At 43.5% G+C, this 26,648-nt stretch overlaps 2 protein-coding genes across 4 annotated transcripts in view; both read left to right on the forward strand.

Moving 5' to 3' along the window:
- Window positions 1–488: 488 nt before the first annotated feature.
- slc2a3a (solute carrier family 2 member 3a) lies at window positions 489–16,467 on the forward strand. 3 transcript variants are annotated; one of them, XM_020615428.1, is made up of 11 exons: window positions 489–725; window positions 1,026–1,120; window positions 7,569–7,670; window positions 7,997–8,157; window positions 8,737–8,977; window positions 9,149–9,311; window positions 10,086–10,273; window positions 11,704–11,808; window positions 11,901–11,999; window positions 12,917–13,120; window positions 13,485–16,467. In XM_020615428.1, the coding sequence occupies exons 2-11, from the start codon at window positions 1,109–1,111 to the stop codon at window positions 13,806–13,808; spliced, it is 1,599 nt and encodes a 532-aa protein (XP_020471084.1). In that variant the 5' UTR covers window positions 489–725; window positions 1,026–1,108; the 3' UTR covers window positions 13,809–16,467. The 3 variants fall into 3 exon arrangements, with proteins under 3 accessions (XP_020471084.1, XP_020471086.1, XP_020471085.1); XM_020615430.1 differs by having other exon boundaries at window positions 1,033–1,120; XM_020615429.1 differs by lacking the exon at window positions 489–725 and having other exon boundaries at window positions 751–1,120.
- Window positions 16,468–21,235: 4,768 nt separating this feature from the next.
- The window catches only part of LOC109968889 (polyhomeotic-like protein 1), a 15,107-nt gene continuing 9,694 nt past the window's right edge, over window positions 21,236–26,648 (forward strand). The window contains exons 1-8 of the mRNA XM_020615445.1: window positions 21,236–21,515; window positions 22,926–23,053; window positions 24,026–24,136; window positions 24,510–24,581; window positions 24,702–24,830; window positions 25,078–25,242; window positions 25,352–25,433; window positions 26,129–26,641. Of these exons, the coding sequence (XP_020471101.1) occupies window positions 21,353–21,515; window positions 22,926–23,053; window positions 24,026–24,136; window positions 24,510–24,581; window positions 24,702–24,830; window positions 25,078–25,242; window positions 25,352–25,433; window positions 26,129–26,641 (1,363 nt within the window). The 5' untranslated portion in view covers window positions 21,236–21,352. The remainder of the gene's footprint in view (window positions 21,516–22,925; window positions 23,054–24,025; window positions 24,137–24,509; window positions 24,582–24,701; window positions 24,831–25,077; window positions 25,243–25,351; window positions 25,434–26,128; window positions 26,642–26,648) is intronic.

Raw genomic sequence — 26,648 nt, forward strand, 5'->3', positions numbered from 1 at the left:
TAGCAGTAGCATCAGAGCTCAGTGACATACAGTCAGCTGGCTGAGGGAACTACAGTGTGTGTATTATTTAACATTGCTCGGCTATATCTGGTTTTACAGAAAGTTGCCTCGTGTGTAACTGTAATCTTTGTCTCCACTTTCAGAAGAAGGATTGAAAAATATTCATTTGTGCAACTTGAGCATGGGCTGTAAGCAGGACCTGTTGTCCTGGTAACGGACCATGTTGCATCAGCATCCACAGCCCATCATCAGTCACCCTGAGGATGCTGTCAAGGTCGCCAGCGAGAGGCATCATGGGAGGGCAGGGAGGACGGCTAAGCGGGAGAGGGGAGGGCTCATAGTCATCACCTCACGACCCTCAGGGACCCCTTTCTACGCATGCGCCCATGCTTTCGCCAGTAGAACTGACTAAATGAATAACGGCTGCAACCATAATAAGACATGGACGCCGTGTCGCCATCTGCGTGAAGTTGTTGGATGGGGGGGCCAACTTCACGCAGATCGTGTATCCTCATGGGATGCGTGATAAGCACAGGACGTAAAAGCGGAGGGCGGAGCAGAGGCACGACATCCCAGCATTCCCGTTTTTCATAGGCCGATGGAGTACTGAATAAAAAAATAGAAAACAACTGGGTGCTGTTACGTGCGTCTCTACTCGCAGCTCCTGTATGAAACGAAGTATTGGAGGAAGGGAGGGAGGCACTGCTACCCGGTAGTCACGACAGGTGAGTGTCCGCTTATTATCCGATTTGTGTGCAGCTGGTGCACGGACTGGGGGTCGTTTTTGTCTTTGGACAAGCCATTGCTTGTTTGACCGAGATTCAGGCACAAGCACAACTTAGCCTAAAAATCATCTCTGATTATATTTTCAGTACGTTATGCCCTAAGAGATGCAGAGTAAAGTGCATGCTATCCACGATTAGTGGCTGATTCTCAGAGGGGAAAGCGAAGCGGCCGTGTCCTGCCCGATATTGCAGGCTAGTACCACGGACAGCGCCTAATGAGGTTCGTTCATTTTTCCACAGCTTTGAGCCCCGGCAGGCGGAACCTGCAAAGCCTTTAACCAGCACCTGACGGCATCCGCTCCTCTGCATTCTGCGTCACGAAGATGGAGGGACAGGCAAGTGCTCGTCCTGCTTTATAGTTAGTGATGTGGCCCACATTCATGGGGAGGGTTTTAAGGTTCCAGATGTTTTTTTAACCAAGTGTTTTAGAACAGCTGAGCGACTGACATGACTTCTGGCTGTCTTTGCACCTCCAAGACCTGTGAATAATGCATGAGTAATGAGTGTTCCTATATAAAGACAGTGTCTAAGCAGAGCGGTGTGGAAGGTGTGATGGAGCCATTCTGACTCTGTGAGCACTGCAGATGTGTGTTGAGCAGCCTGCTGTAGTCCAGGGTGTTTGTGATGGTTTGCAGTAGTTGATCATGTCAGTAGCTCAGTATTCAGTAGTAGTGACTCACTAATTGTGTGCATATGAGGAGAGAGAGAGAAAATGAATATGTAGCCTTAGTTTGACTCATGTTTTTGTATATGCATGAGAACACAGGAGAACATTTATTTTTGGTTCTTCATTTGTTAGAGGCAGGTTCTAGATTATAGGGTTTAGGCTTAAGATCATGATGAGAGTAGTGTTGGTTTTAGGACCAGGATGAAGGTGGTGATCAAAAGAAACATCTGTTTAAAATGTGTGTTTGAAATGACATCACATTCACACATTATGATACAAGAACATAATTCAGTGACGCAAAGAATCTGTGATAAACGTTAGATTTTGAGGAAGAAATTCCTGTTTTTGCACTTGCTGCAGCCGAAGATAAACCAGAATGCAATGCAGCTGCAAGATGCCTTTTCTCTCCTGCCGAAGATAAACCAGAATGCAATGCAGCTGCAAGATGCCTCTTCTCTCCTGAGGGACACCTGTCTTTGCTCTTACTATGCTGTCACCGTCTGCACATACACACCACAGAATGCAACATGTCCACACCCACCCTCTGGGGGCTGGGGAAAGAAGGAGGTTGTAACCCAGGGTAACTGAAGGAGAGGCAGGTGAAGGGAAATGGGTAAAACAGTAAATGATGCTGAATATATGTAACATCTGGAAGGAATTATCTCAGAGTGATGATACTTAACAGTGTGGAACAAAGGTCAAATATATCGCCAGAGAAGCAACAGATATTCTTTAAAAATGTTTATGCTAATAGTATATTTAACCCTGTGGGTCAGTGATCATTTGTAAAAGCTTAAAGACAATCAAAGCATTCTAAAACCTTGAATCATGCAAAGAAAGGCATGTTTGTGTTATTTGCTACTGAAAACAAGAGAAAAGAAAGCTGTGTTTTAAATACATTTTGAATTTACCTGTTAAGTCTGTTAATCAATGTGAGAAAGAGCTGTGGTCGAAACCAAATAAGAAACAAACTGAAAAGACAGAGAAAAGGTAGAATTCAATGGTGAACAAAATCAGCAATGTGACCTCTATTAAATGAAGTCTATGAAGTCTTCACAGGTTCAGTAGATCAGATGTTTCTGCGTATGAGTACACAATATATTTCCTGAAGGGCGTCCTGTCGATCTCTGACCTGGCAGCTGCTCTGATTGCTGATGCAGGATATTGACCAGCTCATGAATAAATGACCCACTCCCTGTAGGAACCTTGTACTAAATCCAGGCTGTTGTGTTATCAGATTCACACAAAGTAGACAAATGCATTCCTCCTTCTTCTTGGGTTTAATGTAAACCTGATGTGCTCAGCTATTCCAGGAGGAAGGGTGCTGGCTGGCCCGGGCTGCAGTGGATGTAGGTCAGATGCAGTCCTTGTATTTGTGCATGCATACAGCTGTTCACACTCTGAGCATATTAGCATTACTTTAGACCCTGCTGCGTGTGTGCAGGAGTGTAGTTGCTTTCAGCGGGTAGCAATAAAACTGTCACCTCTAGGCTGTTGCCATGGAGACAAAGGACAGAAGAAGGGACCGATATGGTAAATGGTCTTATATTTGTATAGCACCTTTCTATGCTTTACAGCACACTCAAAGCGCTTTCACACTATTTGGCCATTCACCCATTCACACACCAGTGACATCACTGGGAGCAACTGTGGGTACAGTGTCTTGCTCAAGGACACTTCGACATGTTGACTGGACAAGCAGGGAATCAAACCGAAGGAGAAGGAGAAAGGCTGCAAGCTTTATGTAAACGGTTTCTATTAAATGAGGCAGGAAGAAAGAAGATCTGACTGAATGTGGAGTTTGAAAAAGACAATTAGATGAGTCGTAGCATCTGACTCATGCATGCAGTGATTGTTTCCATGTGCAAATGGCAGAAAAATTTGATTTGTTGTGTCAAATCTGGGCGTTACTACTGAAACTCTCCATCTGAGGGATCAGTCGCATACTGTACATGGTTGGATTTGTGTGTATAATCACATGCTGTCATGTGATACTGGTTGCCATAGTAACACAACATCTCATCAGCAAAAACAGGCTAGAAACACAGAAGTTTATCTGCTGCTTATTACGTTAGTATTCTGCTGTGGTTCCTGATGAAATTGTCTCTGCTGGTTCTGTTTTGTACTTAACACAGGACATGGGTAACATTCCAAGCAGTGAGATTGAAGTACAGTAAGATTAAAGTAAGATTCGGGTTCTCAAAGTGTAGCTAAGGAGCATCTGTGTTGGTGTTTGACCTATGCATGGAGACATTTTTGGTGCTGTCACGTGACTGACCATTTCCACCAAGTCACAGTGACTTGACAAAACACCCCCCGAGATGAGCGCAATCGATTTGTGAGATGGAGAGAGGAGGGTGAACGCCCAGGGCTAGTATAGCAAGAAGTCAATGTGTAAGTGTGTCTGGCGTTATTAGCAGTTTCCTAAGACACCACAGTGAGCTTGATGTTGCTCAGGGCTCCTCTCACTCTGTCTCAGTGAACTGACTTTTAACTGTAGTGATGCTGATGATTCTGGACAGATGATGAAAAGGATTTGTTCTTCTTCACTGCATCTTAGAGGCAAATATTTTTTACCCCACTACATTTATTTTATAACTTAGTTGCTTTTTAGAACCAGATTAATAAAATAACAAAAAGTATATTGATAAGACTTTATTGATCTCCAGCAGTTACCCAGGAGTAATTCAAATGATAGACATACTGTATAAACCGGCTAAAACCAGCTCCACCTTTACCAGCTGCAACATCAGATGTGATGTACACACTAATGCATCAGTCATTACAACACAATAATATGATATACATTCATGTGAAAAGTGCCTTTCTGCAAAATGAGTACTTTAGTTCTTTAAGTATGTTTTGATTATAATACTTTAGTAGTTTTACTTAAGTAACATTTTGAATGCAGGACTTTTACTTGTAACAGAGTATTTTTATACTGTGGTATTGCTCCTTGGACTTAGGTTAAGGGATTTGAGTACTTCTTTTATCACTGATGAAAGGTTTAAACACAGAAGTCTCTCTCTAGTCTCCATTTTAGGCACTAAACCCCACAATGAGAGCAGACAGATCCCGTCCATTAACAGACGCACCCAGAGATGTGCAGTGGCTTTCAGTCTGTGTGGGCTCGACACATTATCGATCGCTCTTAAATGTCATCTGGAACCTCGGGGAATTAACGCAAACGAAGGGCAGCAGCAAAACGGTGAAAAGGTAGATTTCATTAAGAGCTGTAACCTTGGTGCTTTACCCAGTAACTGCATAATAGTCAAAGCAGGCTACTGGAAGAAAGTATTGTTATTGTTATGCCACAGAAGGTGGATGTTGTTACAGTTGTACAGTTTGTCTGCTAGGAAACCATGAGTCCATCAGAATAAAGTGTAGGAAAAGCAGTGCTCCACCACAGCTTCTCTGTCAGGTGTGAACAGGACTGAACTAATCTGCCTGAATAAGAGACTGGTGAACAATTGTAGTGCATTTTTAATGGCTGCATACATTTTGTGTGTTTTTACTGGCTGGGAAAGTGCTCTACAGAGTTAATAACCCAAGGCTAAAACAGCCGTATAATGAAAATTTAATCAGTCCATCAGCTAAATGTCAAGATGTAAGATGTGAAAGAAACTCTTCCTGAGCTTCTCGGCAGGTTAATAATCATTTCACTTTGACCTTCACATCATTTCCTGGATCAGTTTGTCCTTCGCCTCTGATTGGTCCTGTGCAGCCTACGCCCATCTGGATAAAGTGTATCCTGAGAGGAGCTGTCTGTGCTCATATCGTCTGCCCTCGCTTTGATATTGCTGTGCCAAGGGCAGCGGATCATGAGGCCGGGCCAGGTCTCTGAACTGTCTCAAATAACAGCAACACGTTCCGCTCCATCGGCAGTGCATCTCTTTGGGTATTACTGACTGTGTGCTGAATTACTGACAATAGCACAAAGACACAGTGGCCTAATTTCTACAGCTCTGACCCAGCGTGAACTGAATCTGTAATGTGGGATCAATCAGGAGGTTTGACAGACTTTACTGACCTCTAATGTTTGTGAAGGAACTATGTTTATAGCTGCTGTTCTAGGTTTGTCTTACAGACCAGTAATCAAGCATACGCAGCATCCCACTCATTGCCTGCTAGGAAAGACTGCACCCCCCATGACCCTGAATGGGAAATGGAGGAATGAATGGAAAATGTAAAAAAAAAAATAGTACCATCTTTCATGGAATAACACCTTGAGTAGCTTTTGTTTTGGAGGAACTAAACCACTCCCAGCCTCTAACTGTGGTTAAACATCATTTGACTTTCAAATGGTTTCATGCAGCGGTGGGCAGTTCTGGAAGAGCTTCTGCTTGACTGAACACACCTGATCCAGGTAAACAGCACTGTGCAGGGCAGGGATAGTTGGAAAACAAGCAGCGCAGCGACCCTCGTGGACCAGGATTGGCCATCCCTGGTTTAATGGGTTATCTGTGAAGGACGGGAAGAGCCTCAACTGTAGTGCTAAGGTCCGTTCCAAGATAATCGGAGTTCAGCGGCGCGACCTGTGCTCCCTTTGGAAGGAACGAGTTGTCCAGAGAGCAAAAGGAACTGTTATCCATTCTCACCATGTTCTGTCCAGGGAATTCATTGTAATACCCTCTGGCCAGCGCTACAACACACCCCATAGCAAAACAAACTGCTAGTGCAAATCTTTTATTCCTTCTGCGATCAGGCTGCTAAATGCAATGTGTGCTTCTATGTGAGTCTGTGTTTGGCTGAGTAAGTTGTAAGCCTGTAAAACCAAATTACCCTCATGGGAAAAATAAAGCTGTCTGAACTGAGCTGAACAGTTGGCCTCGTGAAAACAAGAAGCGGTGGATAATCAATAGTTCTTGCAGTAAAAAAGGGTCATGATGAGTCGTGTTGTTCAGCACATCTAATGGAGAGCGTAGGTAGAATTAATTTTGTGCACTCATCACACTCATCACAGGGCTTTTGTGTGAGATGTTGATCTCCTGGTGATAAGGTCACTTCATTGAATGGTTTGTGACATGAGTGCGAATTGTAAGGCACTTTGGATTCATAAATTTGTTCAGCTTACCTTAATCTAACTGCAGGTAAAATGTACTTTCTTTTCATGAAGGCCCTGCCTCATGTTCATTTTCCAATTTATCAGCCCACCTTCTCTCAGGGATGACGCCATCATATTATTTTAAGCTGTTGTCATGTTCAAGGGGGAGCTGAGAGATTGGCCCTGGTTTCTGTCTGCACTCCCATGATGACTGTACGAACTAACTGTGTTTCTACTAATAGCCTTGTCGTTAGAAGATGCCTCTCCAGTTTTAAGTTTGTTCTGAAAAGACAAAAAATGAGATTAATAAAGGAATAAGGGGATCATATAAAGCTGTTTTAAAATATAAGATTTTATTAGTCTCGATATAAGTTAAGGTGTTATTTAAGTGTTTATTTAAGGTCAGTGTGTAATCAGCTGACTTACTCTTTCCTACATCAATGTATCTTTTGGAGGGTGGAGAGGGCTGGGTGTCACCATAATGACTGTGACAACTCCTATAATATTAACACTGATTTGATTATGGAGACGCAGGAGCAGGCGGACTGCTTCACTATGGAGTTTCATCAGTGTTTATCTGATTATGTTCCAGAAGAAAAACATTAACAACATGTTGGGCTCCGAGTTTTGTGCAATTCAAGTTTGATTTTTAGGTTTTATCTTGGTTTTATATGACGTTTATTTGTATACCTGGCTGTGATTTATAGAAAATAGCACTGAGCTGTAATAGTAGCAGGTACAAGGATTTCAGTATACGTTTGACGAGTAAGTGTGTGTGGCTACATGTGGGGTGTATTTATGTGTAGTTCACTGTTTGATACCGATAACGCTGTTTATCTGAGTTTGTGTCACTACGCTGCTGACCTGCCTGGCGTCAGCATCACAGTTTTATTGCATCTGTCTGTCGGCTGCAGTGATTGAAAAACCCATTATGAGCTCAGATTTCTTATTTATTATGTCCCTCTCTTGGTCTCCATCCTCCACCCCTCTTTCCACATTCTTCTCCGTTTTGCGTGCACTTTTTCCATTCTTCCCCTCCTCTCATCTTTTCCTTTTGTTTGTCTCTCTCCAGGAAAAGCAGGTAACAGGTTACCTCCTGTTCTCTCTGGCCACCGCTGTCATCGGCTCTCTGCAGTTTGGTTACAACACGGGAGTCATCAATGCCCCAGAGCAGGTTGGTGATGAGTCGGCATCACCACAGTGTGATTGGAGACCTTCTGGCTGCAGGAGGCATCTTTAAATAACCTCATCATAATAGAAAGAAAACAAATGTAAAACTTAAAAACTGAGGTTGCAGCGAGACTTGGAGTACATGCTGGAGCTATTTCATTGAGTTCTCTCCTGTCCTCAGCTTTACGTTAAGCTAAGATAATCACCTTTTGGCCCTACTTCTGAACCTACCTCAGGCATAAAAGTGGTATCAGACTTCTTAGCTCTAGAAAGAAGGTGACTAAGACCTAAGACCTCTCTCCTCTTCCCTTCTTCTGTCTGTGTCTTCAGAAACTTCGATCTTTCTTCAACAACACCTGGGTGGAGCGTTATGGCGAGCCCATCAGCCCGGGGGTCTGCACCATCGTCTGGAGCGTCGCTGTCGCCATCTTTAGCGTGGGCGGCATGGTGGGCTCCTTCAGTGTGGGCGTCATGGCCAACCGATTTGGCAGGTAGAAAGTGAAATTAGTTTGGTCTCTTGTACAACACAAGCCTTCATTTCTCTCATGAGTGGATGAAAGAAGGTCTGTTCACATCTGTATTTTGGACATATTCAATGTCAGTCTTCAGTATTTGTACTGTTTTTCCTTTAATGGTTCTGTGCATTTCCACTGTGGTTCCGCTGAGAAGTCACATGCAATTACTCTTAATGGAGTTGCTGAAGTGTGTCTGTTGAGCCCGCAGCTCGGCTCTAATGTTCCCCAGAGTTCTTCCTTCCTGGCTCTGTTTGTCCCTGATTCTTATCCTGCACATCAAACCACAGTCCTCTCTGTTTTGAGAGTGAGATGGAAATGCTCTTACCACTCTAATGCCAGTTAGCATAAACTAGTTGTTTGTGCTCTCATCTAATGAGAGTGAATGTGCATGTCTCAAAATGTTGCAGTGTTCATTTAAATAAATGTAGTTAATGAATCAAATGCTCTTAATGAAGCCAGAAAACTCTAAAAGAGCTTGAGTAAGCACAAACAGCCTCTGGGTGTTTTGATTCATCTTCTCCCTTTGGCCCTGACCCTCCCCTTGCTCTTCTCCAGGCGTCGCTCCATGTTCCTGGTGAACATTCTGGCAGTGATCGGCGGCCTCCTCATGGGCTTCTCCACCATCTGCTACTCCTATGAGATGGTGATTGCTGGCCGTCTGGTCATTGGCCTGTTCTGCGGGTTCTTTACCGGCCTGACTCCCATGTACGTGGGGGAGGTGTCACCCACTCCCCTCCGAGGAGCCTTTGGCACCCTGCACCAGCTTGGTGTGGTGGTGGGCATCCTGATCGCTCAGGTCAGTGGGGGCTTTCCAGAAAGCCTCAGATGTTAATCATCTAACAGCCACAAATGCCTAGTTAGAAATCTGCATGTATATCAGGTAGCTACAGTTCAGTTCTGGACAGTCAATGGATTGTTCCTGATCAGTTTCTGGGTCTGTCTCTGCGGTTTGGCCTCTGGTGTTTAGGTCTTTGGGCTGGATTCTCTGCTGGGCTCAGACAAGATGTGGCCCCTGCTGCTGGCCCTCACTGTGGCCCCTGCTGCGCTGCAATGCATTCTGCTGCCTTTCTGTCCTGAGAGCCCCCGCTTCCTGCTTATTAACCTCAAGCAGGAGGAGGAGGCACGCAAAGGTACACACCGATACTGGTGCAGTACTGCTGCAGCTCCTTACAATACTGCTGCTTTTGTTGGTGAGAGGTCTGATACTCTTGCCCATACTACACCTGCACACATGATATTACAGCTTCTACATACAATAGTACTGCTTCTACTGACAATATTGCTGCTTCACTCCATTATGTCTGTTCTGCTACTACACATCTGCCATTAACGCAACTATACTCCTATCACCGTTAGACTCATTGCTGCTACCATATATAGTATAATTACTGTTAATGTTACTGCTGCTCTGATTAGACTCATTGCTGGCACTACTGCTACCATATATAGTATAGTTACTGTTAATGTTACTGCTGCTCTGATGGTGACGCAGAGATCAACAGTCACCGATACAAAGAGGTGAGACCAGTTGAGTCAGGGCGGTGCTGTCACCTGAAGAGAAGAATCCTTAACCAGACAGAAGGTTCTGACGTGTGTTCAGCCTGCAGCCTGGCAGGGTCAACTATGACCCACTTCCCCTTCACACCTCTTGTCTGACATAAACAACAACAAACACAGCAGACAATGCCAACTTAGGGATCTCCTGAGCTTTCTAAATCTAATCCGCTGATGAAGGCTGTTAAACGCAGTTTTCTCATTTTAACTCTCTGGTCTCAGTTATTGTTGTTGTCTACTCTCCACTTGTTTATCACATGTGTGCCACCGCATGGTCTTTGACTCGGCAGCTTTCTCTGCTTTCATCTTTGTGCACCAAAGCAAAAAAAATATTTCCACTGTGTCAACAGTGCTGGTGCGTCTGCGTGGGAGTGAGGATGTGAGTAAAGACCTGCAGGAGATGAATGAGGAGGGCGCTAAGATGGCCAAGGAGAAGAAGGTGACCATCCCTGAGCTCTTCCGTTCGCCGCAGTACCGACAGCCTCTCCTCATCGCCGTCATGCTGCAGCTCTCCCAGCAGCTGTCAGGGATCAACGCCGTGAGTCACAGGCTGGCAGCAGAACCGTGCTCAAACCATTGGACACACACATTTACTCTTAGCTGGGATCCCCTTTAGCTTTTCCCGTGACAATACCTCTTTCTGTAGTAATCTGTATATATAAAAGAAATAATAAATTATTATTATAAATCTATCAACAATATAATCAATGTGCACATTGTATACAGTGCAGGTTACAGTTGAAGCCATCTCACCTATTAACATGTTACTGTACATCTAAAAACTAAATGCAACACTAACCACTCAAATAAAAAATTTGTTACATTGAAGTTCAGGTCCACGGAGAGGGAGACGTGGATAGTGATGATACACATTCTGTTACATTTACACTGATTCTAAAGGTTAGACATGTATTCTAGTGGATATTCTTTTGTTTATTTATTTTGAAGGACTATTTTCAGCCACTTCTTATTTTTCCCCCTAGATTTAGAGATATTAAAAGGAAGGCTATTCCAGTGAGAAATGGCTCAGTATGTGACTGTATAGCTGAGTCATAAGTCAGAGTAGAGAGAGACTGAGGTTCAGTTCACACAGAATAAAGTAGAACTGGTCTCAGTTTTACTGGTCAGCACACAGGCCTCGTACAGGGCAGCAGGAGCTGGCCAGCTCCCTCTGAGTGCCAGCTGGTTTATTCAGTTTGTCTGTTAGTTTGAGTTCAGTTGATCTATTAGGACAAAGCATTATGGGTGTCAGTTAATATATGAGTAAGTTTTATATCTGAAGTCTTATAATAAAGTAAGTCTTCATAATAAAAGTACAGTGATTGTGTAGCTTGCATGTCAGAATGAATGGCAACAGCATATCTAATGCATTTGTATTGTACTAAATTATATTCATTTTTGTTACTGTGCTTTTCTAGAAACCACATACATGTACACCAAGTGTAAACTGAATTACAGGCTCCAGTAAAGTGAAGCCAGTACCCCACCTCGATTACCAGCTACACAACCAGTGACTGCTTTTAGAGGTCAGCACTATTACATAATGGATTCAGTGAGACTGAAAAATGTCACTTGGTAATTCTTTGCGTAACTGGGTCGCTGAGGAAGCAAATGTTATCTCCAGCCTCCTGGTGTGACTGGACGAGGGGGTTCGGTAAAAACCAAAACATGTTTGTATTCAGCTGAAGCACTGGGTACACTTGGCTCACACTGGTCAGTCTAATCCAGCAGTAAATCCTCCTTCATGCGGGTGATGACATTCAGTTTAACTCTACTGTGTTATACAGAGAACTGTTTCTCTTATTTAGCCTAGCCTTGTTAATATAAAAGGATTAGACAAAATAATAGAAACACCTTATAAAAGAGATTAAATAGAATGTTCACTCGGGATTATTTCTTTTTATTATTATAACATTTTTGATGACTGATGACTTGTTTTTCCTTTTCCTCATTCTCTGCATCCCTCAGGTGTTCTACTACTCCACAGGGATCTTTCAGTCAGCCGGTGTAAAGCAGCCCATCTACGCCACCATCGGAGCCGGCATCGTCAACACCATCTTCACTGTTGTTTCGGTGAGTGGCATCAGTGTCTTTGTTGCTGCATGTGTTTGTATGCGTTCAGCGGCACATCACTTCCCCCTGTATCTGTTGTTTCTGTCCTCCAGCTCTTCCTGGTGGAGAAGGCAGGGCGAAGGACTCTGCACCTCCTGGGACTAGGGGGAATGGCGGTCAGTGCTCTGATCATGACCATCTCCCTCCTGCTGGTGAGTTAAGCACAATGCAGGTGGTGCCAGCCATGAGGTTAGAGGCTGGAAAATCGGATGGATGGTTGATAATAAAATGCCTTTGATGGACATGAGCTAACACATTAATAAATACATCAGCGTGTATCAGCGCATTTGCCTTCGTCAGGATTTCAGACCAAGAAATAGTAATTTTACACACCTGTGCTGAGTGAAAGCATGTAAAGACTTATCAAGCCACTAGAGGAAGCTATGACAAAAGAGACATTAAAACCAGTCACCACAACAAACAACATTAATTATCAGATCACAGTACGGTGAAAACCAGAATACAGCTTTGAAACCAATGCCACAGCTCTTCTAAAGAAGGAGAGAGATCAATTTCTTCATTTGGGCCTGGATAACTTGTGGCTCTGAGGCTGGGGAACTGCTACACCTCACGTTGTTTAAGCTCTCTGACTCTGTCACCCCCTCCGATGTCCAAAACTATGGCTTCTATGACTCTCAGTGTAGAGTCACTCCCATGGTGGGCTGTTAAATAACATCTGGCCACGGGGTAAATTGTACTCCCACTACGAATAGCATAGCAATGCTCAGCTACTTTGTCTCTCAGTCTTCTTTTAGTCTGACCTATATAAAAGCATCCACAGGGGCACTCAAGTCTTTAGACCACATGGGTGGTGTTACAATTCACAAATCGCACAGCTAGAATAGCTGTCTTCAGAAAAACATAATTAAAAACCTCTTTTTTTTTACCATATTACCACAACAATTGCATTTGGTCTGACTGAACAACAAACAGATTTCCTCGCCTGTTAGTAGGTCAATGCCATGAATAGTTTCATTAAGAACTGTGTATTCACAAGCAGATGCTTTAAATGATTCCTCTTGTCAGTATTTGATGTGTTCTTCTCCTGTTTCGCCCTCTGTCTGAGCAGAAAGACATTACCGCTATGAGCTACGTGGCCATCATGGCTATCATGCTGTTTGTGGCCATGTTCGAGCTGGGCCCCGGTCCAATCCCATGGTTCATTGTGGCTGAGCTGTTCTCCCAGGGGCCCCGTCCAGCAGCCATGGCTGTGGCCGGCTGCTGCAACTGGACGTCCAACTTCCTGGTTGGAATTAGCTTCCCCAAACTAGAGGTTAGGGGGGGGGTTCATTGTCTTCTGTCTTTCCATGTTAGAGCCTACTTGCCCACACCAGGATGTAAACAATGGGTGTGGTCAAGACACGAACGATGAGGACTGTTTGTGTTTTATCATCTTATAAATATTGTCTTAAATGTTGTGTGGTTGAACTAGCAGAACATGGATATGCCTAACTACAAGTACCATAGAACTGTACTTGGGTGCAGTGACCTGCTTGACTTAATTTCATTTTCCACCACTTGACTTTTATTTTCTCCCTTCTCCTCCTTCGTTTTCCTGCCTTTCCAAACTCATTTACATCTGACAATGAAAACTCAGTTGTTTGAATAAATCCTGACTCAGTTCTCTGTCTCCTCAGGAGTTGTGTGGGCCATGGGTCTTCCTCATCTTCACTGCCTTTCTCATCATGTTTTTCATCTTCACCTTCATTAAAGTCCCAGAGACGAAGGGCAAGACATTTGATGAGATCGCCCGCTGCTTCGGCAGCGCCCCGCCTGCTGCCTCCTCATCTGCTGATGACGGTCCTGCCAGCGCCAGCACCGCCGTGATGCTTCCTGCCTCACCAGAAAAGGAGAAGGTCCCTCTGGTGGAGGCGGCGGCAGCATCAGCTCCATCGTCTTCTGCAGCTGAAACCACACCTCTGGAAGACAAATCAAATTCAACGGTGCAGGAGGGTGTGTAGAGTAGCGGTGGCTGCAGTCTGACTGGGTGACGGAGGTTATAAATGAAGGAAGAATCACAGAGGTTTCAGCAGTACAGTACATTCTTAACAACTTGGAACAGTAGCAACTATTTGATCTTATAATCCCCATATACAGAACAACAGCCTTTTCCAGTTTTAGGCTTTGGCCTTTAAAGGGCCGTGCTTTTTGACAGTAATCCCTTGGAATTCTTCTGTTTCTGTGACATTTCCTACATTTCCTTCTTTTAAATCCTCTGTCAGCAGTGACAGTGAAGCATTCGCTGTACAACACTACAGATTAAACCTACTGTACATTCCTAGAAGCTCAGCTAAACTCATTAAACAGTGAGTCAGGACAACACAGTTACACCAGCTGTGTAAATGGTGTGTGTCAGGTAAAGGCCCAAGGTGAAATGTCCATCATTAAAGGCCGGAGGCAAAGTGTATTGACAAGGACGCAGCCTTTGTGCAGGTGTTTTCAGATGTAGGGTTCAAGCAGTGGGAGCGAGATGACTTGGGCAGCAATGATGCACATACTATTACATTTATATAGTCCTGTTTTTAAAGGTTAGGCAGGCATTGAAGTAGATATTGTTGTGCAATATAACTTTGTAGCTGTAGGTTGTTTTTTTTCGTAGCTGTTATGTTTCAGACATGTTCTCAAATCACAGGTCAAAGAAGTGATTTTTTTTAAAATTCATGCTCTACCTTCAGTTGTTGATTACGAACTGCCAAAGTACTGAACTTTAATAAGCACCTGGTGGAGACTTGTGTTTGCTGTGGTTGGTAAATTCAGGATAATACGTTATCAACGTCTTACTGCCTAACGCTGCAGGCCGTGCTACGTTCAGTCATTCTGAAGGCCACGCTGATGGTTATAGTTGTAATCCACCAGTTTAGCTGGAGTTCGGCGCTGCCCTTGGTGATAACCTCTCATTGTTGTGATGTTCTTCTTGTTCTTGGGTTTGTGATTGATGAAGTTGGTGCTATTTATTCCAAACTAAGCTAAATACCTGTTCAGCAGAGAGTTTTGTTTAATACCTTTCATGAATTAGTCCAGCTTCTCTTGTGATTCATTCAACAGTGAGTATATGGAAGCAAATAGATGTTATTTTATTATAAAATATGGATTACTGCTTTACTAGCAGGTTGTTGTTTTTTTTGGAAAAATATTTCAAGATGCAACAGTGGCAAAGGACCAGTGGACCTGTGTCTGAGTGAAATGTTTAACACATGTAGTTTAGAGTAGGGTAACATGCAAGCATATGTTTGTGTTGAAGTGGCCACTTAGAGTATTTATTACCTTAGAAATAGATTTTTGTATAAAGTATATTGTTATAATGCACCAAAGCAAATTTAGAATGATGATGTGTTCCAGACTAGCCCCAGGGTAAGAAAGGTTTATGTTGTTAGCGTTGCCTGCATCACAGAGATACTATATATGAAGAGACAGAGAGAAAATGAAACAGTGTAAATGTTTATGTTTAGATGCACTTTGTTAACCTGATAAGCAGCAAAGCCATCATAGAGCCACAGTCACTAATGTAGGAGTCATTGAGCACAGCAGCGCTTTACGTCAAATAATAGTTAATAATTCAGAGCTGTATTTATTGGAGTGTATATCAGAATAAGAGTTGTATAGCATGTGCAATCTATGTAGAATCTTTAGCCTGAGCAGTGTAGGAGCTGATAATAAGTAAAGGCGACTAAAGGGGAAGTGCATATACTGTATAAACCATGGGTAAATGATGTTTCATCATCATCATCAAACTTTATTTATTCAGCGGGAAAAAACAGTAGAAGACCCGTATAGAGAGTCCTTGGATATCTACTATATGTCCTCTTTTCTACTGACCTTTATGTAAAAGAGAAAGCAAATATATGTGTACTGAGAGTTTTATATATGAAATCAAACCAAGAGTATAAGTCCTGCTATTTTTAACTTTTGTTTTGACATTAATTTATGGTAGCTTTAAAAGTCAGGAAGTTGATGTGGTTGTTCAGATAAAAATCATATGATACTTTTAAATGGCTTTTGTAGTTAACACGTTTACATTTTAGTTCTCCAAAGAACATCTGGATGCAGGACCACTCTGGTAGAGCTACACTGCACCATGCAGTGGAACTTAACTAATGTTAGCTTAACATAAAAGACCAAACCTAAGAGATGATAAGATATAATTACTGTACACGTGGCAACAAATGAATGATAAGCAAACTATACCTGTCCAGAGAAGCTAGCTACAAAATCTATTTATGTGATGGCTGTTTATGAATTAGAGATTTATTTTTATTAATTATTTGACAAAACATCTATCTATTTACTTAGCTTTGTCTGATGGCTAAGTGTGAAATATTGTGCTTTCAGAAACTGTGGTGTTTTTTCCAGCGCTCACTACAGAAACACAGGTTACAGACTAAGTAACCATGATTTCTTATTCTACCCAGTGAATTAAAGCTGCATTAACTAACTTCTCCCTTTAATTTTTTTACCATTAAGGGCAAAGTGAGAGTCAAAACAAACTCAAGCAGAGTCCCCTCCCCTTCTCCCTCCGTTACTCTTCCCCCCTCCTTCCCCATCTCTGAAACTACATCATATGTGTCTGTACACATTCTCAGTCATCCAGGTCATAGTAAGCTGAAAAAACTTAGAAATATTTCCGGCTCAACAGCAGTCAGTCAGAACTGATGAAGCCTCTTGGATGAGAGGTGAAACGTCTTTGTCTTAGAAATCTAGTCCAGAAGTTTTTTCAGCTTACATCATAAGTGGTCACGACAGCCGGAGACAGTTGTGGCAACCAGGTAGCGCAGCAGTAATAACCAGCTCCAGAACTAATGTATACAGAGTATAGAGCCCATAGAGCCTCACAGTGGCACTGCAGTGACACAATGTCAAATGTAGAGGTTTACATTTTAGTGATATACATATGTCTAGCGTTGTTTGCAGTAAGACAAGCTAATTATACAGAGGAATGTTTTCCCCAGTAATGTTGATACAGTAATAATGTTCCGGCTGCTATCGCATCACATTCAGTGTTACATACTTGACACGCATAGCGTTATAAGGTGACCGTGAGTTATATGTGTTGATAGGGTAAATTTTAACGTCTCATTAAAATGCTACATGGACTGCAGTGTTATGTCTGATATAAACTGGACCAACACTGAGCAAAAATTAGCAAAGTTATTTCATTTGCTAATCCAGGAAAATGGGTTGGTTTCCGCTAATTGGACAACAAATCATTAGTTAGAATGAATCCAAATTACAACCAGAATAATTCAGTACAAAGGTACAAAACTGAAATGCTAACGACATGGAAGAAGAGCTGTGCAGATTTTAGCAACATTGGCCACAGAATTTGTGCTAAGTCTTAGTTAATGCAGCTTTAAGCTGTGTATGGTGATGCTGACATCTGAGAGTGAATCTCAGATGTACTGACTTGATCCTTGTGTTTCAGAACATCCCATGTTGTTGCCATCTAACATGAAGAATGTGTTTAAATGCTTGAAAAATTAGTTGCGTGACTTTTAAAGCCCAAACACACTGAATGTGACTTGACACATCTTGGTATTAGCCTCCTAAACAGTCAGCTGTCCTTCTGTTCAAATGCTCAGTGGTATAATGAGATCTAAAAGGGTCCTATAATGGCTGACTGGAGCAAACCACAGATTCCAACACAGAAACAAACAAAAAAAAAAACTTCTTACTTCATATTCCACAGAAGCTTGACTCAAAATCAGACGCTTCCCGTGTGTTTCTGGCTTTAATAGTCAGCTCCAGACGCTGTCTGCTTCATGATGCTTTGTCTGAAAAGTCAGCATTGTCAACCTTTATAGATTTATGTATTACCAACATTGTACAGTATGTGTGGTGTTTAAGTGTATGGCACAAAGTATATTTTCTGTATTCTGTCGTAACTATGTTAAATATTGTAGTTTAAAATGCTATTTTGACCGACTGAGAACATATTTATTTATTTATTTATTTATTATTTATTTTTGGCTACACTGGAAAAATATTTATCTTTACAAGTAATTTAAGTCACTTATTCTGAATTGCAAGATTTGATTTGAGGGATACCTGCCTTGTACTGACTGAAAACACAGGAATATGTCATTCTGCTGACATTTGTTACTTGTTTCAATTGAGTGGCACGTGAGACGTGATGTGAAAGGGCTTGTTTAGATGAATATTTCTTACAGTGAGAGGAGTGAATATGCTCAGAGCTGTAGCTGTTGTTGTGTAGTGCTGTATTTGTGGATGATAGTGTTGTATTGTGTTTGTACTGGGGGAGGTGTGTGGTAGTGTTCAGTGTTGTATTCAGCCTCTCTCCTGCTTCTGTCTGTGGCTACACCCACCCTCCCTTCTCCGTCAATAACGCACTGAACTTTACCAAACATGAGTCTGATAAGGATTTAAAGTACTTTCTGTTGCTCAGCTTTGCCCTGTCCAGTTTTCATTTTTGTGAGATCACAGTTTCAGGTGCTTCATCCATCTTTTTTTTTCCTGAGGTGAAATGAAGGGATCTCAGAGGAGAATGTGCAAAAAGAAACATGTTAACATCAGAGATTAAAGTACAGGAAGCTGTTGCTTTAAATATGACCAGGGCACAAGTTTAAGATGCAGGATTGTGGCCGATTCTAGTCACAACTTTCTTTGGTTCACACTGTGCTGGAAATTCTAATATGATGTGTTTGGAGCTAAAACTGCCCTTTTACACGTGTGTGAGGGATTCCAAATGAAACCAGCACCCTTGTTATTCAATAGAGATTAGCAACGTGCCAATTGGATGAGTCAAAACAAAGGCAATGCTTTATTTTACTAGTCTATTTCCTAATCATTTTTTGAAACTCTTCTGGAAAGAACCACGTAGTTTGTTAATAATTACAGAAAAATAGAGACAAAAATCTGTTGTAATGCGCTTGTTTCCTTGCAAGTGAATTTTTATGAAAGAAATTCTTCACTTTAAACCCCAGTTAATAAATACTGTTTATTTATTTAGTAATTAAAGTGTTATTCTTCATTTACTTTGAATTGTATGGTTGATTGTAGAAAGATTTACACTTTGCATGTGTGGTTCACTTGTAAAAGCTTCAAGTTTGCGTTAGTGCCACCTAATCAATCTCAAATTTTATCTATAATTAGTACCAGATTATACGAGTCTTTCCAGGAAACTTCCAGGAAATGTTACCAAAACAAATCCAGAACTTTGATTGTGTTTTACTGAACCAATTGTTTGGTGTGACATGTATCTGACTGCAGCATGTCACAGAAGTATGTGAAAGGGTTTAAAACTAATATGAGGACCTGTGTGCACACTGCCCCCAACCATATCCAGCTCCGTTCTCCAACCCTCCACTCACTGTACACAGACAGGGGAGTATTCATTTGTAAATATGTATATTTTATAGAGTACTATTTATACTGTATGTTACGTGCACAGTCACACTTGTCTATGGGTTTTTTGGGGGGGATGCACACCGAGCAGGCTTCACAGTCTCTCTCTCTCCACACTACTCTTTAAATTATTATGTTTTGCTCCTCCTGTGTGTCGGTCAGTCATACAGAGCCGCATACACTCAGAGTCACTGACAGTAGTGGAGTTGTGTCAGGCGTTCGGCCGCCATATAGTTGTTGTTTTGTGTATAAAATCTTAGTGACTGTTGCCAAAAAAAGGCAGTTACTTTTGAGTCAAGTAGCAACAGAAAATTCCAAAAATTGTTTTGAAAGCTAATTTTTTTGGCAACTTTAACCCAATGAGGCATTCAGTAACCGTTACGAACACGATGCAGCTGCGTCTGAAATTGATCACTATATACTGTAGTGTGTTCACCATTTTGTATTGGTGTCCAACTGTTAAGTGTGTAAATCTATCCGCTGTGTCCATGTCCATAAAAAGTAGTGTCCATGGCATTGAAACAGTTTCACAATTCAGTGCTCCATGGTTTAGAGACTGAATGGCTCTGCAGGTGTTAGTGAGGATGGAAAATGACCACATAGGGAGCAGTGGGTGAGGGGATTAAGTTCAGACTCAAGTCAAATACAAATACAGTATGTATACTTCAGTCAAATGTCTCAGAGGTTCAGGAATCAGCCATGTGGTGTCACAGATTTGTATCTAACCCCCAAAAAACCATCTCATCTGTCTCCTTTATTTTGTTTGTTCACTCCTGATGTGTGTTATTGCTGTTTAAATAGATATTCACGTCTGATATTTGTACCTCTCTGCTGTTATTCAATGTGTATGTGTGAGAAAGCTTCCCTTTGCTTCTGTATGTGAGATCCCTCATTCGCTCAGTCATTCCACAGGTTGCTTTGACAGCACTGGATTGTAGTGACATGAGAGCGTGAGTGTGTAAATGTTATATCAGCAGTGACTGGAGTGATTGTCAACTCACATGCAACCATTGTCTGTATGCTTTGCTACTGTATAAGTCAACACAAAATAAAATGATATTCCAGGATCTTTGATGCCAATGTTTGTGAGTTTCCAGGAGACTAACTACAAATTCGGCCTCTCTGATGTGACAGAAATGCTTGAACAGATGACCTCAATTCTGACTGTTCATGCTATTTAACACGGCCTTGTTAATGTTCCACACCACTGGAGCATCCCCAGCTGTTTTAGCTTCACTTGTGTTTGTACTGTACATACCAGATAGAATGATGATAAATAAAATATTCATCATGTAGATGGAAAATCAGTGTAAGGAGTTCCAATAACATTTCTTTCACAAAGGGTCTATTTATTCCTACTGTATCTGTAGTTATAGGCCATATAATTAAGAATGCTTTGTGGCTTGTCAGGCTGTAGAAAATCCTTTCTAGGTGGTAATAACATAAACTTACTAACACTGGACACTCAGATACATGTTTAAAAAGTCAAATGGATGAAAGTTTTAATGATGAAACCATTAGTTACAACCTCTAACCTGTTAAAAACAGTGACTTATTTGAAAGTGGTGGCTAAACACAGTCTGCACCATTTTCCTGTTAATAAAACTGGACATGGGCTCTCTGTCCAACTTGAGTGCAAGTGAACACAGCAAATGCACAGACAGATAGATAAGCTAAATAGATAGACAGATAGATAAGCTGCTGTAAATGCAACACGGCTCAAAGCGTCGTGCCTGTTCCTGTGAACCCGGGGTGGGGGGCAGTGGCCCCCTCTGCCCGGCCTGCTGCTCCGTCATTCCGTTGCGCCGGAAAAGGCCGAGCAGCGGAAAAAGGAGGCGTTGCCCTCCAACAACACATCAGCTGCAAATTTATGCAAAACAGTAAAACCGCTGCTGTTGCTGTCCTGCAAAGAAACAGAAAACTGCAACAACGAATCACGCAGATAAAAAGCTCCGGAGACAGTTTGGTTCTTCGCAGTCGTTTTCCAGCCGGTAGCCGGTGCAGGCGGAGGCGGGAAGTGAACCCGGGGTGGGGGGCAGTGGCCCCCTCTGCCCGGCCTGCTGCTCCGTCATTCCGTTGCGCCGGAAAAGGCCGAGCAGCGGAAAAAGGAGGCGTTGCCCTCCAACAACACATCAGCTGCAAATTTATGCAAAACAGTAAAACCGCTGCTGTTGCTGTCCTGCAAAGAAACAGAAAACTGCAACAACGAATCACGCAGATAAAAAGCTCCGGAGACAGTTTGGTTCTTCGCAGTCGTTTTCCAGCCGGTAGCCGGTGCAGGAGGAGGCTGGACACCCGGACCGGTGACGGTAAGCGCGGACCGAGAGTCCCGTTAACGAGGCGGACACCACGGCGGCTAACGGGATGCTAGGAGCAGTAGCCCCGGTGGATCCGGTGTGAACTGGTGTGAGACATGGAGGGGAGCTAGCTAACGATAGCTGTGTGTGTTGCACAGATTGTTGCTTCTTTCAGGTTGTGGAGCCTGCAGCCTGCAGAATGACCGTGTGCATGTGTGTGCATGTGTGAGGAGGAGGATGGGGGTAATAAACACTCTGCAGGGCTGAAAATGTTGTAAATCCACAGCAGACCTAGTGCAGAGGTTGTCTGACCAGAACCACTTCTGAACATGTAAAAGCAAATAGTTTTTGAAGAGCAGAGTTTAAACAGTGTGAAGGGCCTACCCACCTTCTGGACCAGATCCGGACCAAGGTTGGAGACTGATTTGATGAAAAAAGAAGAGAGTTTAAAAAGGAAAGAGTAGTGGACCAGCTGCACATGTTTGTTGAGATGTACGGAGCATGTAGAGCTCTCCTCACATCCAAAAAGATTTCTATACATTTATCATTTGCTCTTTTTAAAACTCCTGGTTGTAATAAGTTTTACAGTCTGCTGTGATCTGTGCTACTGTGCTGTGGTCTGTTCATGTGCTGTTAGAAAGATAAGTGTCAGCCAAAAACACCAACGATGCAGCATGTTTGAGGTAGTTCAGATATCTCTACATTTATATACAGATGAATACAAACTGCTGATTAATCAACTGATTATTTATGTTGTTATTCCCAGTCTGCTAAATGCCCATTGTGACTTTCCAGAGTCAAGGTGTCTCCAAATGTCTTGTTGTGTCAGTGAGATTGTCAGTTTATCCTCACGTCTGAGCATCAGCTCCTCACGTTAAACAGGGTGGAACCGGATTGTGTTGGTGACACTTAGTGGGGCTGTGATTCACAAATGAATGTTGATGATGGGGATGCCTGGTGTTTTAGTGCTTTGTTTATATAACAAACTGCCGTGCACATTTGTAAATGAAACTTTAGAAATGCTGAAAAGATGTTTTACATATCATTTGCACATAATTGACTTCGTTCTTATAAAACCCTTTTATTTCCCGTGAACAAGTGTAGTAGGCATTTCTGTAGCTGTTTCATGCTTTTGCACAGGAATGCAGGTGTTTGTGAAGCTCTGAGTTGTTTTGATGTGCAGCCAAAAAATGGCCACATTTAAAGATGTTAACAGAAAACATCAGTCATCATCAGTGTCAGGCTGAAGTTACTCACATCCGTGCGGCCAGGGCTGCATCAGTCAGAGCTGCCGTCAGGCTCTCAGTGACTTATCGCCTCACTTTCACTCAGCGTGTCAGCCTTTGTCAGGGACAGTGACGGGTGGGTTTCACCGGGCTAGAGACACAGTGTGACTGATGGAGCGCTCCCCTGTCTCCTCAGGAACCATGGAGACGGATGGAGAGCAGAACCAGCAGGGCGCCTCGACCAATGGGAGCGCTGTGTCCGGGACCGGCTCTCGCCCCTCTCCGATGAATTCCATGTCTCTGTATGAAAGGCAGGCGGTGCAGGTAGGTGTGTGTGTGTGTGTTTGTTTACAGGAATTGGTCCTGTCCAGACTGATGCATCATCTCAAAATGTGTGAACATTTTGCTATCAAACCATTTGTGACAGATTACGGTCCAGTTGGTGTGTCCGACAGGTAGGCTGCCTGTGTGGGGATCAGGTGACACAGAACCATGTGATTCGGATCTAGATTTAAAAGGTGAAGCTCCTGGAAACGTTTGGCTGCTCACAATGATGAAAAAAACTGGTAAAACAATAACAGGTGTCAGCCAAAAGCTATAAGTCTGTTGTTAGCAGGTTAGTGAGAAAATGCCCACATGAAATTAGCGTATTCATTTTTATATGGCGTTTCATTTTACCTTTGCACTATTTTACTGAGTGCTGAGTTACAAACCTGCTAGAAAACAGGAGCGTCACATGACAAAACCAGCAACACAGCTTGTTTGTGTCTAAGCAAGACTAGAAAAATGCAGCTGGTTGTCGTTATAATGTTCGGTGTGTGAGCGGACCAGACAAGGAGATGGAGAGTGGCTGCATCAGGGAGGGGGAGAGAGATGGTTTGATGTAGTCGGCGTGTAATTTTCCCAGTCTTCTGTCACCCTGCGCAGCCATCTGTCTCTGTCACCCTGCACACACTAAGCCAGGCCGCCACGCTCGCTTTCATTCTGCAACTTATTACTGTATGAGCCTGAGCTCATACACATCAGGAGGCTTTCAGCCCCGCTACAGCGTCCCCCCTCCGTGCTCTCTCTGCCCTCTGTTCTCTCATTTGTCATGGTGCTTTTCTTCCTTTTCCCTCCATGTCTTCCATTTTGTGTCATCTTTTCCCTCTCCTGACCGGCCTCTTTCATCTTCTTTCACTACATCCTTCTTGCTTCCTCTGTCCTTCCTCTTCCTCTGTATTCTCTTGCTAATGCTTTTCTCTAACCCTCTCTCTTCACCGGCCCCTCACTGTTCTCCTGTCCTCCTCCCTCCAGGCCCTGCAGGCCCTACAGAGGCAGCCTAATGCAGCTCAGTACTTCCAACAGCTGATGCTGCAGCAGCAGATCAACAATGCCCAGTTGCAGAACCTGGCCGCCGTGCAGCAGGTAAAGGTGTGTGTATTTTATGGGCATTCATAAAAGCAGTGCCTGAGAGTGTTGTTAAGTTGATCTATTCATACTGTAACTGCCAACTCAATAAAGGACAGTAAAAATATGGAAGCTAAATAAATGACTAGGATGAATCACAGAACACACCAGCCTCAGCCAGCAGCCCTGCACACAAGAGTAAACTAAAAAGCACCAGATAAAGATGTGGAAACCATACTCAGAGTAGATGCTACGATTGGTTGGCTGAAATATGCAGAAAGCTGGGTTTTGTAACCACATGACCCTTTGCAGACATCTCACTGTTGATTTTGGACTAAGCTCATTGAAACCATAGACTCTCTTCACCTCACCTCCTCTCACTTCCCCCCAGGCTACTCTAGCTGCCACTCGTCAGTCAAGTCCGTCCAGCAGCAGCTCGTCTCAGACCACCAGCACCACAGCTGTATGTGCTGTTTTCTGTTGTGCTTTTCACACAAAAACCAACACCACTATTTCATTTTGTAGCATTTTCTCCAAGTTCAGCATCAGAAGTATTAAATAAATTGCACATATTTTTCTTCAGGCCAGTGCAACATCTGGAGCAGGGTCCACAACCAGCAGTCGTCCTATGGGCGCCTCGGCAACATCCACAATCAGCCAGTCGGTGCTACTGAGTGGGACGGCGGGGGGGCAGGGGCAGATGTACTTGAGGGTGAGTTTCATGACACTTGATAACTTTGACTGTATTGTTATCAGTATTTTTCTGACTTCTTATAAATATATTTAGCAATATACAGTACAGCGGTTATGAAGCAGGACGAGGATGTTTCATTCTTTTTATTAGCAGTTTAAGTCGTGTCATGTCCTCTGTCAGGGTCATACTGACAGGATGATACCCAGCTTATACCTGAGATCAGTGTCGTCCCAGTATCTGTGATGAATGTCCCGTCCTCCTGCAGGTCAACCGCTCCCTCAGAGCCCCCATCTCCTCACAACTGATCTTCATGCCCGGCAGCACGGCAACTGCTGCCGTGGCAACTGTCACCCAGCAGCCACAGGCTCAGCAGCAGCAACAAGAGGTGACAGCAACTTCCTCCACCAGCAGCCAATCAGATACTGACCAGGTTTGTGGAATGAATGAATGCTAATGTTGTGTTCAGGTTTCTTGGCACTGCATTGATTACTTCCCTGATCACTGTTCTCACAGACCTTTATCTTTATCCCACACTCCAGGTGCAGAATTTAGCCATGCGAGGTGTGACCAGTCCCAAAGGTGTGGGTGTTAAGACCGAGACCCCAGAGAGGAGTGACTCAGGTAGCGCAGAAGGCAGACCAGCTCGACTACACATTTATGCTCCTGTTAACATGTTTATCAGGTCATTTCACCACTTTAGTTCAATGTTGTCACATGCCAACGTTAGTATAAAACACATGGCTAGCACCTCTGTAGCCTCTTACTAACACCTATTCATCATCATTAGTCAGCAACTGTGGGTAAAATGGATGTGTATGTGAAAGGAGTCACTTGTATTGATAAACCCACAAAGATTTATCACTTGATTCTGCAACTCCCTCGTCGCTCAGCAGTGTCTCTGCAGCTTTCACCCTCGTGTTGTGGTTTTCTGTGCTGCAGCTTTACTGTTGGGTTCATTCCCACTCCTTTCATTAGTGTCATTTTCAGACACAACGCAAGGCTGTTTTTAGGGAAAACCCGTGCACATACAGTTAAAGACCTGTGGGTGTGCACAGTGGAACATTAGCAACTAAAACACCAGGTATTTCCCTCAAGATTGGTGGAGACCAAGCTAATCTTAAGGAAGAGTGAACTTCAGATTAAATGCTAAGAAAGAAGAGTGAACTTCAGATTAAATGCTAACGTTGCTTCATGTCTGTTCAATGTGTGAGTTGAACAAGTCAGCCACGCCACCTCAAAAGGTGGGCAATGATATGACAGGTTTACAGCTGTTGGCCTGGTCGTGTGTAACAGTAACTTGTTTCTTTTGTTTCCAGCTGCCTACTCCCTGGTCCAGCCCCCCCACCAGTCAACGCCTCAGTCCCCCACTAAGCCCAGCCAGCCTCATCCCCAGCTCCCCCACATCAAAATCCCCACCTACCCTCAGCCCACCAACCTCAAAGCCCACCCCTCGTCCTCCTCTGGTGCTTCCTCCTCTTCCTCATCCTCCACCTCCTCCATCCCTCTCTCCCAGCTCTTGCTTCATGGAACTCGGACCCTCGCCACAGGAACAACAGCTCCCACGGCAGCGCACACCCTGGTCCTAACGTCCAATGCAGCATCTCAGCCCCATGGGTACCCGGTTGGCACGGCGACCATCAAACCAGCAGTCAATGCTCAGACACTGGTGGTGCAGCCTCTGCAGAAGACCTCTCTCGGTGCAGAAAAATCAGGCCATGGCAACGGACCCATCCCCATCCAACCGAAAACCCTGCAGGGCCTCCGCCTGCCCCTCCAGCTGCCTTCTAGAAATCCTCCTCCCATCCTACCTGCTCCCCCACCCTCGAACAGCTCTGA

Source organism: Monopterus albus, unplaced genomic scaffold (genome assembly GCF_001952655.1).
Source record: "Monopterus albus unplaced genomic scaffold, M_albus_1.0 scaffold165.1, whole genome shotgun sequence".
NCBI classification, from domain to species: Eukaryota; Metazoa; Chordata; class Actinopteri; order Synbranchiformes; family Synbranchidae; genus Monopterus; species Monopterus albus.